Source organism: Perna viridis, chromosome 2, assembly GCF_037379345.1.
Source record: "Perna viridis isolate PV_CMFRI_1.1 ecotype Kerala chromosome 2, ASM3737934v1, whole genome shotgun sequence".
Taxonomy (NCBI): domain Eukaryota; kingdom Metazoa; phylum Mollusca; class Bivalvia; order Mytilida; family Mytilidae; genus Perna; species Perna viridis.
Genome location: NC_142446.1, coordinates 53,094,795 through 53,108,443, shown reverse-complemented (window position 1 = coordinate 53,108,443; position 13,649 = coordinate 53,094,795). Strand labels below are relative to the sequence as shown.

Here is a 13,649-nt window from a genome sequence, read left to right as displayed (position 1 = left end):
TTTGGTAGAGTCTGGGTTGCTCATTTGCTTTTGTTTCTTCGTACATGTTATTTTGATTATCTCACGTTCTTTGTTTTGTGTTTCACTGTTAAGTCTTTTTTCTTGTATTATTTTGTTATAATTTCTACTCATTTCTTGGTTCCCTTGATTACTGTAAATGTATTAATTTTTATGGTGTAATAATCTATTTAAGTGGTGGACAGAAAAGGAGAAAAATAGTACCCACCATATTTATTTTTAAAAATAAAGGATGCTGATTATTAATTTTAAACCACGGAAAACTGACATCTTGGAATATGTTCACATGACAAAATTGGTAACTGCAAAAATTAATCCTCTTTTATGGACTACAGCCTAGATCAATATATGATACCTTCTAATTTCTTGCATGTCACCATTTGCTGCAGCATTCAAATAACTGTACAATCTTTTATCATATTGTTCATTGTACACATGACACTCCTGAAAAAATATAATAAAAAAATAGAACTTTGAGGGAGATAATGAGGTGCAAGTCCTTTTTCAACATATAAAACCTTTAAGATGGATGATCTCCCTTTGCAAACTTACACACCAATATTCATCATGCTACATGCATATATTTATTTTGTGCCTAATCTTCCTAAAAAGTTTCATTCAAATTAACTAAATAGTTTAAGAGGAGTTACATTAAAAAAAATACTTGCACAGATATATAAACAAGTTGAACATGCTTTGTTTGCGGTGGTGAAACAATTGTGTTTTTCTTCATTTATAAATCAAGTATGAGCAGTGTTATTGTCTTTAAAAATTTCAAGTAAGAGTTAAAATCTTTTTTTATTTTTGGCAGAACAGTTTTTTAAGCTTACCTCAGAAGTTTCATGGGTAAGAATGATGTACACAAATAAAACCAGTGAACCTACAAGTATAAAATAGTAATGTGAGCTAAATTTCTTGTACACAGAAATTCTGAACATATACTTTACAAGTTTGAGATTAGATAAAATAACAATCTTTATCTCTTCATGAAAATTGATTTCATCACCTAAAAGTATTGAAAACAATACCAATACGTGTATAGACCAGAGTCACCGTCACATATTTGTCACAACATAAGTACCTTCAATATGTATACAACCCCTAAGCAAGTTAAAAAACCACATTGTGGGTTACCAATTTCTTTAAGTTATGTAATAATGACAGCATTACTGCAGAAAAATGGCTGAGTGCAACATATTGAAAATGTGAGAAAAAATTTCCAAATTTCTACATAATATGAGGTGCACATCTTCAATATGTATAAAATTACTCTACAAAGTTTAAATAATATTGTTTAAATAACTTACAGATTACACAAAGTATGTACCTCTAAATATGAGGGACAGATTGAGTCAAGGGGCTACTGGACCCGCTTTCACTGTTGGTGACACAGGTTAAAAAAAAGAAAAGAAGAAAACACTATTTTGTGCAAATTGACATAATTTTGGACTCAAACAGTATGTACCAGTTAGGCAAGGCATAAAATCTCTATATGTTGCTACTTAAGAGGTTGTACATGTAGAAACCAGGCTGATCCCATGATCTGGGTGGCACATTGAATTTTTTGTTCCAATGTAATGTTTATAATACATGTATATCAAAAACTATATATATATATTTTTTTAAATCCACCATAGATCAACCATGGATGGCTCAGAAAATAATTTTAAAATTCCCTTACAAAGCAAACCAAATTTTGCACAAAATAAAGAGTTATCTCCCTTTTTACATGAATTTCAATGCTTTCTATGTAGTTCATTTCTCTTCCAGTGTTGCATTTAATCATAAACCAGCATTTAACATAAGGAAAAGATGTCTGTGATATGAAATGGGTGAATAAGTTTTGAAAAAAAATTTTGGACACTCTCTTAATATCATGGTATTACATAATACATGTACTATTATTTATAATTAACCTACAAGCCCACACAACTAACCTATGATAACTACTTGTGAATGAGTAATCAAGGGGACCAAGGTTATAGCGGTAATCAAAAGAATGTAATCCAGGGACAAAGACCAGACATGGAAATCAGACACACACAACAAAGATCATAAAGTAACTAAAATCATACATACAAAGTAACAAAAGTAAATGAGCAACTCGGACTCCACTAAAAACTGGGAGCATGGACCAGGTGCACCGGTAGGGTAAGCATCCTCTGCTTTTCTAGAAACACCCGCCAAGTTGCTCATAAATGAATGTTATCATGGTCAATGACATGTTACAGACTATTTCATATCTGGTATGGATAAGCATTAAAGACAAATTATGAATTGTCCAGAGAAATTTAGGAAGGATAAAATTTACTAAACATATGCTTATTTTTTAATACTAGAATGCCTGAATTAAGAAATTACTGCAACGTTTTTGATACCAGGTGGAATTTACACTGAGAAACATAATTCTATTCTAAATATCAGGACAACTTAATTTACATTTTGCTGTAACATGTCCATACCTATTAGTGGAAGACTCCCATAAAATCAATGAAAAATTTATAATTTCCCACATACAAATGTAAAGATATTTTTGGGAGGTTTTTGATAAAAAAATAACTGTATTTTCAATGAAAACTACAAAAAAAATAATTGAATTTTTATGCAAAAAATTGGCTTTTACATAAAAATATTCCACATGAGGCAGTGTTAATGAGGTAGAATCTCCCACATGAACTGTTCCAAAGCCCAATAGGTAAGGGTGTAAAAATTAAAATATTAAGTAGCACTCCAAATAAGAATCATGCAAATGTGATTCATGGTTCGAAAGACCACATATTATTTATTTTTGATACTTCATTTTAAATGTTATAGTAAATATAAATTAACATGTGGTTTTTCATAAAACCCTTGTTCTTAGATGAAAATTATATAGAATGTACTGTAGATTCAAAATTAAGGGAGATAACTCTGTAAATTACAGTAGTGATACATCAATATGGTTATGAAAAGACTCAATGTGTAATGTTTTTGTATGATAATTATTTCAGTAAAAGTCTTGCCTTACCAAACATCAGGACTGTAAAAACTGTCATCACTACCTTCACCACCAACATTGTACCTTCATACTCATACATTGCAACTGCAGACCGAACTATACAAAAAAACACAAATTTTAAGTGCAAATAAAACATATTGATTAAACATTGACATTCTTTTTCTCTGCAAATGTCAATATATGGTCAATTTCAACTTTTAGCAATATACAAGAATGGATGTGGTGAATATGTCAAATTTTAAGAGACAATAACCCCACCAGGATGAAAAATGTTAGCTCAAGGCCATCCATGGGTCTCCAGTAAACTTCAGAAAAAACCTCACACCACAGGGCAGGCTACAGCTTGTCACAAAACAACATTATACAAACGTACAGCAAAATTGTTGCCCCTATCAACTACAGTAACATAAAAGTAAACTGAAAGTGGAAACAAAACAAGACATACAGAGGCCAGAAATTCCTAACTTGGGACAGGTGTAAACATAAGGCAGGGTTAAAATACTGTACAGTGACCACACTGTGGAAAAAAAATTCTACACAATTAATAAACCTGAAAATCAGTTCAAAAAGATCTCAGTCCCTTGTTAAAACAGAAATAAAAAAACTGATTACAATTTACACAAATACACAAATAAAAGATTACTAGCAGAAAACTGATATGCCAGCTATAGATCAGTTGAAACCTACAAAATGTAATGTCTTCATCTTATGCAAATATACTAACCAAATTTTAAGATTTTTCTTCAGTCGAAAAGTTTTTCCATCTTGGACATGACTTAACTAAAGACAAGAATATTACAGAACAGTTGTTTTAAGGAGGTAGACCTAGGGTAAGGAACACAATTCTTAACAAATCACTGGAACGTTTGTATTCACCATTTAACAACAATCCCATGTAAGCTCAAAGTAACTTTGACTGACTTCCTTCTGTTTCAAAGGAAAGCTTGAAAGGCTTTGGCGATATTGAATATAATACAAACATATCACTGATTTCAAGAGTTATATCCCTTACCCTAGTTCTACATCCTTACAGGGCACACATGTTTTTTGTAGGTAAATTTTGCAAAAAATTACCTAAACAACCTATGGTCACTGTACTCAATATAGCAAAAGGTGTCAGCTTAAATCTAAATGGTCTCCAGGTTGTCTTCAACCCATATCCTGAAAAAAAATGATAAAAATACAAACAATATTCATAAAGTTGAGACATGAAAATGAACAAGAGCCTACTGGAAGTCTCAATTACTTGCCTGGGTACTGCGCTGTATACAAGTTGTTTTTATATGCAAGAAAGCAAAGAACAAACAAGTTTCACCATCAAATTTTTTTATTAAAAATAAATGTGAATATGGAAAAGAATTTTTTTTTTCATCAATGTTACCTAATTTGGTTAAAATTTGGCTTTGTAATAGCAGAGATACAGGCCAAAATGTACTTCCCAAAGGGTTTCCAAAGGCAACTTTGAGCAATGGTGTCATCCATTAAGACACTTGAGCTATACAAATGTTTAAAACAACTGCCTAGTGTCTGTTCTTTCAAAAGATATGCAATTGTATAAATAAAATTGTAATCCAATATGTATCACAAATATTGAAGTAAGAAAGAAGTGCAATGGTTATTGCAACAGTTACCCACTATAAGTTTAAAACAATTGCCTAGTGTTTTCTTTCAAAAGATGTGTATTTGTATACATAAAAACTGCAAACTAATATATATCACAGACATTGAAGTAAGAAAGAAGTGCAATGGTGATCGCTACAAGTTACCCACCATAAGTAACCACAGTAATTATGAAGTACACCACACAAATTATTATGATGAGAACCTTGGAAACTGATGTATCATATATAATCTGTGGTACTGCATCTTGAACTGAAATAAGTAAAACAGTTACCATAAGCTAAAGGCTCTAACAAGCCTGAATCATTTACCTGGCTTCATAAGCAACCGAAAAAAACACCCCCATAAAGAAACTATTATATTAAATTTCATTGAATTCTGTCCAGTAAGTATCTGAGGAGAAAATATTTTAAAGTAGAAATAATATTAAAAATTGCAACCAAAACAAAAAACAAAATTAAAAAAAAAAAAAAACATGTAAAAGGTCAATAACTCCACCACGGCTAAACAGATTTACACGAAAATTTACCCACATGCTACTCTTCAGTATGGGAATTTAGAAGCTATACACACATTGACATCATCATAATATGATCAGATACTTAGAACAGACTCATAGGTATGAGTGACAATAAAATATGTAAACAAGTATTTGCGACTGCAACAAATATGTCAAAAATTGGTCCTATGAGATACAGTCAGTTATGAATGATATTAGACTAAATAAACAACTGTCAAATAAATTGAAATGTCAACTTTATAATGTCAATAAATCTCTGGTGCAAATGTATACACAAAATGGCATAACCAAACTTATAATAAAGCCAAGTTACAGAACATTTAAAGCTAATTACTAAACTGAACCTTAAATAAACATGAACACGAAAAAATCTGAGAGATCTGGGTTCTGTTCATAAAACATATTGACTTAAGATTTTCCTCAAATCCTTGCTCAACTCACATTACAACTAATCAGACCACTTGAAATTGAAGATTTGAAAAAAAAAAAAAACACTGGACTTGAGGAAATTCTAAACTTGAGATTTTTTCATACAACCCAGGCCTGTCCTATCACAATTTAGATGCCAAATACTTCCTCTATGTTTAGAAACCAGCTGTTATGTGGGTGAACCCATTTTTGAAAGACTTTGTTGCTTATGTGATGCCGATAAAATCAAGGACAAGGTACAGTTTCAAACAGAATGTAACTTTTATCATGAACTTAGAGGTACACTTCTTTTCACCCATGCTAAATGAAGTGAAATTTCAAAACTTTACCAAGAGGTGAACAATTAATACAACATTTGAATTATTTTTCGAGACAAACTGCAAAATACATTTTAAATGCTTATTTGAAACGCAAACAGTTCTTTTTTCAAAGCAATTTTTCCTTGTTCTTCTCTTGACAATCTAATTCACCCAGTTTATTATATTGAAGTGACCAATAGGTCAAATGGGCTAGGTGTTTCCGCCCCTGATCTAAGTACCACATAAAATTCAGACACTGCAAATGGTAAAGTAATTCATGGTGTAGAAAAACCCACCAAACAAACTATGCTTTTTCAGTCTTCACATGCTATACTTTCACATAATGATAATCATTTCTGTATTCAGATCTGTACTTTTCAGAAAACCATATATTTATCTCACACTAAAATCAACCAATTGAAATCAAATCAAGAACAATAACTCTTGGAAAGTGCCAATTTCACGTACAATCTATCTAATTCTTATCTAAAAAGTGCAACAACCAAATGAAAAACTAAGACTGGTTATGTGATCAGTTACTGTTTCATAACAAAAAAAAGATAACTGAATTCGGTAGGTTTTTTACATGCATGAATCACCGTCTGTCTGATTTTTATAAAGACTGCTACTTAAAACTTGACTGTTGTTTACTGTGTTACACATATCACTAAATAAACAAATTATTAATTTACTTACTTGTATTTACACATTTTCTGTAACTTATTCACAATCCTTAATAAAAGCAAAATGTGTAACTTACTTGAGGTTACTTCATTTCTCAGGGCATTCAAATCGGTTGAACTGAAAACATCATAAACAAAATTAGAAAAGATACAATGTGGTTTAAGTTATAGGTATGATGTAAGTCATTTAACTGCAGGTCATGTAAAGATACAAGTAAATAAAAAAAATAGGCAGTAAGTTGAAATTTCTTGTCCATTTTCAAAACTGTCTAAGAGCTTTCAAAATGTCACACTGATAAAGAAATAATTGAATTTAATTATTTTTTCCTTTCAGTCATAATATTTTCAGACATAGTGTTTTCTTTCTCAACCTTCTTAATAACTGTTTTGGTTCTGAAATAATGGGCCATAGTATACATGTGTATAATATTCATTAAGTTGAAAACATACTGTCTTTCTACCCATTAAATGATTCATAAGTGATCCATTTAAACATGATTTGCTTAGGTTCTGATTTGTTAACAGTTACTGACCTTTCCATGTTAATAATTGGCCTTATAACTTAATAGACTTGGAAGCGTTATTTGCTTAGGTTCTGGTTTGTTCAGAGTTATTTCCCTTTCCATGTTAATAAGTGACCCAATACTTCATAGATGTTAAAGAATGCTTTGCTTATGTTTTTGTTGTTCAGAGTTTCTTAACTTTCAATGATTCATAGAGAACCCTATTTGAATAACAAGACTTATAACATAATGAGTTTGATATGGTGACTATGTCAAACAGACAGCAACCCCACCAGGACGAAAAATATCAGTTCAAGGCCACTAAAGGGTCTACAATGAACAACAAAGAAATCCTCACACCACAGGGCAGGCTGCAGCTGGCCTTAAAACAACATTATACACAGTTAACAAAATGGTTGCCCTAATATACTCCGGCAATATAATAGTAAACTAAAAGTGAAAAGAAAAGACATACAGAGGCCAGAAATTCATGACTTGTGACAAAAATGTGGTTAAAGTACTTTGGCATGAGCACAACCTTCCCCTTTAAATCTGGCCATAAATACAATTAAACATGCCTAAAAATCATTTCGAAAAGGTCAGAGTCTCTTGTTAAAACAGAAATAAACGAACTGATCATATGTTACACAAATGAAAAAACAGAGGACAATGAGCAGTTAATTGACATACCAGCTGTAGACCAGTTTAAACCTACCGGTACATAAAGTCATGTCCTTATCGAATGTAAGATGAATCCCAATTCTTCCCATGCGGGCTCGAGAACCACCGTACATTAACTCATTCAATAAGACACAACCCCTGTCATGCTGAAAACTGCTTTTAAATATAGTGTGTTAGTTTCTGTGTAAAGAGCCTATGAGCAATTCAATGTCAATACCAAAAAATGCTATTTTAACTACTGGACGACAATATCATAACTATATTCCTTACGTAAGAGTGTATTTAACAGTTTAGTCAACTTATTGGTTGAGTATTGGGCTTTCTGAACTTTGTGAAGAATATCACCATAAAATAGAGCGGTGGAGATACCTACACATATTAATCCTTTACAAGTACAACTGTGTTTGAGAATAAGTTCCTTGTACTGATTAAAAAACTATGTAAAAGTTTTTATGAGCATGTGGTATTGAAAACCTTGATGTAGTAATTGCTATTATATAAGATTTCTTTTGTTAATATCCAAAACATTGTTAAAAATATGAGCAAATCAAACCAATTGTGATATGTAAACACCATATAATGGTGACAAAGGGGTGTCATCATCTAAAAACAGATAGCTAACAACAGGAAATGAAAAATCATTCCTTTTATCTCAAATTTTAGTGTCAAGTTTAAGCTTAAAGCAAGATATGATAGATTCTGAAATGTTTACAGTTACATCCCAATCCATTATAATTCATAAAAATCTTAGGTATCATTGGTACACGAATCCATCTTGATTAGAAACAGAGATGCCCACTTTCATTACATCAGTGATATAAGTGATGATGAAAAATTCTAAAAATTGTATATAAACTTTCAATTCTAATTGTTCTTTCATTAAAAATAGTATATACTGTGAAAGTTCTATTGTTCATGGGGTACCAATTGTCATGGTTTTTGTGGAAAGGCCAAATCACCAAATTTGGTTCCCAACGAAAACAAGCTTTTCATTGAAGTTCCACAAATTAAAGTACTTTCACAGTATACTGATAAATAAGGATAAAGACTAGGTGATGAGTACTTAATAGACATTTTAGTATAATATGATTTGGGTCTTGGTTTTTAGAACTAAGTTAAATTATTTTCACATTACTGGTATAATCTCTACTAATTTATGTATAGTTCTAATTTCCCATATCTTCTTTTCACTACTTACTCTACATCTGTACTATTTTGATCAACTATCAAGGAACACTGCCGCTTTCCATTTTTCCTCTCATATCCCTCACTGCACTTTTTGGTACAATTATAATCTGTATCACATATTACATGCATAATAATTACAAAAATATCTAGCCACTTAATATACAGTTCTATTATAAAAAAAATAAGAAAAAATCAGAAATCTCACATTATTCAACCAAGTTTAATTCATTTTAGTGTGTATTTCATTATCAACCAAGTTTAGTGAATATAACCAAGCTATAACTGAACTTGACAGGTCAAAGTTAGTAGTTATGAACATGGGTAAATTGTCCCAAAGATAGTCATGCCAGCATTACTTGGGAGATAATCAAAAACAATTTAAAACCCATCCAATTAAAACAAGCAACTAGTAGTCATATGTACCCCGCTGCAGCAAAACTAAAATCAAAACAAGCAACTAGTAGCCACATGTCCCCCGCTGTGGCAAAACTAAAATCAAAACAAGCAACTAGTAGCCACATGTCCCCCGCTGTGGCAAAACTAAAATCAAAACAAGCAACTAGTAGCCACATGTCCCCCGCTGCAGCAGAACTATAATCAAAACAAGCAACTAGTAGCCACATGTCCCCCGCTGCGGCAGAACTAAAATCAAAACAAGCAACTAGTAGCCACATGTCCCCCACTGTGGCAAAACTAAAATCAAAACAAGCAACTAGTAGCCACATGTCCCCCGCTGCAGCAGAACTATAATCAAAACAAGCAACTAGTAGCCACATGTCCCCCGCTGCGGCAGAACTAAAATCAAAACAAGCAACTAGTAGCCACATGTCCCCCGCTGCGGCAAAACTAAAATCAAAACAAGCAACTAGTAGCCATATGTCTACCACTGTGGCAAAACTAAAGTGGAATTGCAAAAGTTCTATTTCTCCTGTAAAATTTGTTGAATCAATATAGCAGCGCAACATTATCAACTAAGAATGGTGACTAATAATCCTCCACTTATTTTTTTTAAAAAACCTGCCAAGCAATTTCTCAGGAGTTGCATCCAAAAATGTGACTGAACTGGGGGTGGACACTGATATTTCTATGTCCCTTTCTGCATTGCAGTCGGGGGACAAATAAGTGTTGATCCTTCATCAAACTTTGATAACTTAGGGATTATTTGAAATATGGACTGGAAACCAATAATCACTGTACAATATTAATTTATACAAAGTAACCAACAGGAACACTATCGAAATGAGAGCCAACCAATTAGAAGGCTTAATGCAAATCAAATTGAACATAAATAAGTATCTAGCATTAAAACTGTTAATCTTTGGATCTCCTCATCAACACTGTCTGACCTGGGAGATTTTCACACAAACCCAAAGTTTTTAATGTAAAAATTTAACTCTTATATATTTTACAAAAAATATAGTAATTTAACTGGAAACCTCCAAAAATCTTACATTTCTATGTAGAAGATTCTAAATTTTTCATTGATTTTGTGAGACTCTCTGCCCTCGTGTGGAAGTTTCAACAGCTATGTAGCACTGACAAATATGCTTTCTTTGATGAAATTATTACTTGTTTAATAAAGCTAAGTCCATTAGTAATATAGAGCTGTGCTTTAAGCGCATGATACACCCGTTGCCCTTTTAACGATTTTTCAACGACTAAACTTCTGTGGTCATTTCCGCCTTTTCTTTAATTATAAAAATTTATTACATGGAAATGAAAAATCTGAAATTTATAAAAATTGGAAGGGACCTTACTTCAATAGATATGAACAATTCACCTAAGTTTCATAAAAGTAGGTGAAAGTGTTTTTGAGTTCATGTCCGAAAACTTGAAAATCCCCCTTTTTTTAAGTATAAAAATTCATAACACCAAAACGCAAAGTCTGAAATTTATAAAAATCAAAAGGGAGCTTACGTCAATAGATATAAACAATTCATCAAAATTTCATAAAAGTTAACGAAAGTGTTTTTGAGTTATTATCCGAAGTGTTGACAATGGACAGACAATGGTATACCATAATACATCCATAGACGGCGTATAAAAACAGAAGGTAAAATTCATTTTGAGATACTGATAGATCAATCTTCGGCACTAGTGCCTCCAACAAAAAATTTTGTCTTATACTGCAACCGTTCTACTTGAACAATCAAAATGCATTGATTATATATTTACAAATGATATATAGTCACTGAATGAATATAACTTTTTCGTTGTGATGTCAGGAATGTTACATGTTGCCAAGGTCGTCTGCACCAAATAAAAAACATTGTTTTCCTCGCTTAATAAGTGATTTTTCTTTTAAAATTTTAATGCAGTTTAGAGACAATAACAGTGCACTGACTTAAGGAAAACTTTGATACATGTATATGAATTCAGCATGGTGCACTGTTATTGCCTATAGGAATACCTGGATCTAATTCTTGTCCTTCAGGGCATGACTTTTTATAACAGGTACAATCATCAAACAATGTAGGAGAACAGCATCCTGCATTTATCATGGCATAGCCATTCTTATAATCACATTTACAAGTCACATCACTCTTGGTTGTGCCATCCGAGCAAGGGATCTGCCCCTCTGAGCTACATTTAGACTTAATGAACAGACAGTCTGTGAGTTGGTACGACTTGACAGGTCCAAGTTGGTAGTAAGCTGACCTGCATGGGTCATAGAAGACATCATCTCCATAGCTACTGTACCTTGGGTAGTTTCCTAGAAGTATAATACATTACTGAAGTCATAATCATTGAAAAATGTGCTTGTCCACTTACTGATCTAAGTTTGAAATAACAATTGCAACTGGATATCTCTAGAGTAAAATGACCTTTAAATACAGTAAGGCAAAATAGTAAACATCCATGAAGAAATGAAGAAAGGTTACTTTTATCTGATGCCATTCAACAAATAAAGAGGTGTTGAGAGCATTTTTTGTACAAGTTTTCAATTTGCAAGTAAAAGTACATAGAAACCTAATAACTTTCAATTATCACATAAAAACTTTTATTTTTAAACAGCAACAAAAGAACTAAAATGCATTACAAGGACAGGGTTTGAAATTAGCAGGGGACCATTCACCAATGGCCCATAAAAATTTGAGTGGGCTACTATAATTTCTACAGTGATTGTTGAGAACAATACATATATTGCCTTCCAAAGTTTAAGCTGTGGGCTACTAGGCCAAAGTATTGGGTTAAAACCCTACAAAGAATTCATCCATATACCTGAGGGGAGCTGTTTAGAGGGTTGACAGAGCTCTGCTAGTTTCCATTCGTCATCATACAGGCAGTGGTACTGTGGTGTGCTCCCACAGACAGCTTTAGCCTGTAGAAATCTCTCTACACCATAGGCAGGACATCTAGGTACATAACTCTTAAATACAGCCTCTACTCTTGATAAACATATCTACAAAGCACAAAAGATCATAAAACTCCAAAAAATTAAAATAAGAGTCCTACAAAATTTGAGTGAACAAAAGACTCTTTTTCGGTCAATCTTTCTTTTTTTTTTGGAAATACATATTATGAATCACTCAAAATTGTCAACATATATTCTTTTAATTCATGTGTCAAATGGAGTGATCAGACAGGACTACAGTGAACCTGTCTAAACCTAATCTTTTTTTTTTTCGGACTTTAAAAAAATGAGTTCAATTGAGAGACAGTGCTCTGCTTAGGCAAAAATTAAAAATATCCTAGATTCTCATCCCCTCTTGACCCAATTTTTTTTATCTTGGCTGAAAATTTTTTCCCAATTTAAGTCAATTTCTTTCAAACTGACAGCATTATTAATTAAATTGATAAAAGATTTCATTGTACTATAAAACTTAAGATTTTTCATGAGGTTTGTTTAAAAATAATACTGTAAACATGGACAGAAATGCACAAAAAAGTACCCCCCCAAAAAAAAGGATTTTAAACATTATTCAATGCTTATCTTTGTTTATGGTACCCATGAATGTGTTAAAATTAGCAACCTTTAAAAAATAATGTTTACAGCATTTAGTTTTCTTTCAATTTTATTTCTCCACAATCCAACCAATTTATTTTCATTTGGAGATCATATTAAGGGGTGTGTTCCCTACAACCATCACATATATATGTTGAAAGTTTACAAGTTAATGTGTGGGTGTGTAAGTATTGTGTGTATGTGTGTGTGTGTTGTTGTTGTGTTTATCATATCATTATTATTGTTATTTTATCCTTAGCAAAGACCATCAATGCTGATGAAGGGATAAAAACCCTTTGTAATATTACAGCATCTATACTGACATGATTAATTCAAGTATAAAAAAATGGAGCCTTTAAACCATCCAGTAAACCTTTTTTTAAGAAATACAAGAATTTCAGAATTTTTCCATTAAGATTTTAAACATAAGAACATACAAGTAAGTTTCCTCTGACTGACCTTAGGGAGTTTTTAACAAATCTTATAATATGTAAGCCAAAACATTGGTTAAAATATCTATGATGATGAAATGTTTCTCATAAATACATGCTCTATAAACATGACTATTTACTACTCACACAAACGCACAGAACTATGATGAGCATCCTCCATTGGCATCCGTCCTAAATAGGAGACATACACTGTATCTTCACATTAACCTGGCAAAAAAAAAAGAAAAACAATTCATACACTTTGTATCAATCAACAATGTAATTAATATTTTAAATACTTCCAAATAAATGTATACTACATGTATTTTCAAA

At 32.0% G+C, this 13,649-nt stretch overlaps 1 protein-coding gene across 2 annotated transcripts in view; it reads right to left on the bottom strand.

Annotated features, from left to right (window-relative positions):
- LOC148625998 (uncharacterized) overlaps positions 1 to 13,649 on the bottom strand; it is a 56,358-nt gene that overhangs the window by 39,358 nt on the left and 3,351 nt on the right. For both annotated transcript variants that reach the window (XM_088569518.1, XM_088569519.1), the window contains exons 2-11: positions 13,464 to 13,544; positions 12,162 to 12,342; positions 11,350 to 11,652; positions 8,950 to 9,046; positions 6,645 to 6,685; positions 4,787 to 4,888; positions 4,091 to 4,177; positions 3,026 to 3,112; positions 849 to 898; positions 374 to 462 (exon numbers count right to left, since the gene is read on the bottom strand). In XM_088569518.1, coding sequence (XP_088425644.1) covers positions 374 to 462; positions 849 to 898; positions 3,026 to 3,112; positions 4,091 to 4,177; positions 4,787 to 4,888; positions 6,645 to 6,685; positions 8,950 to 9,046; positions 11,350 to 11,652; positions 12,162 to 12,342; positions 13,464 to 13,490 — 1,064 coding nt within the window. In that variant the 5' untranslated portion in view covers positions 13,491 to 13,544. The remainder of the gene's footprint in view (positions 1 to 373; positions 463 to 848; positions 899 to 3,025; positions 3,113 to 4,090; positions 4,178 to 4,786; positions 4,889 to 6,644; positions 6,686 to 8,949; positions 9,047 to 11,349; positions 11,653 to 12,161; positions 12,343 to 13,463; positions 13,545 to 13,649) is intronic.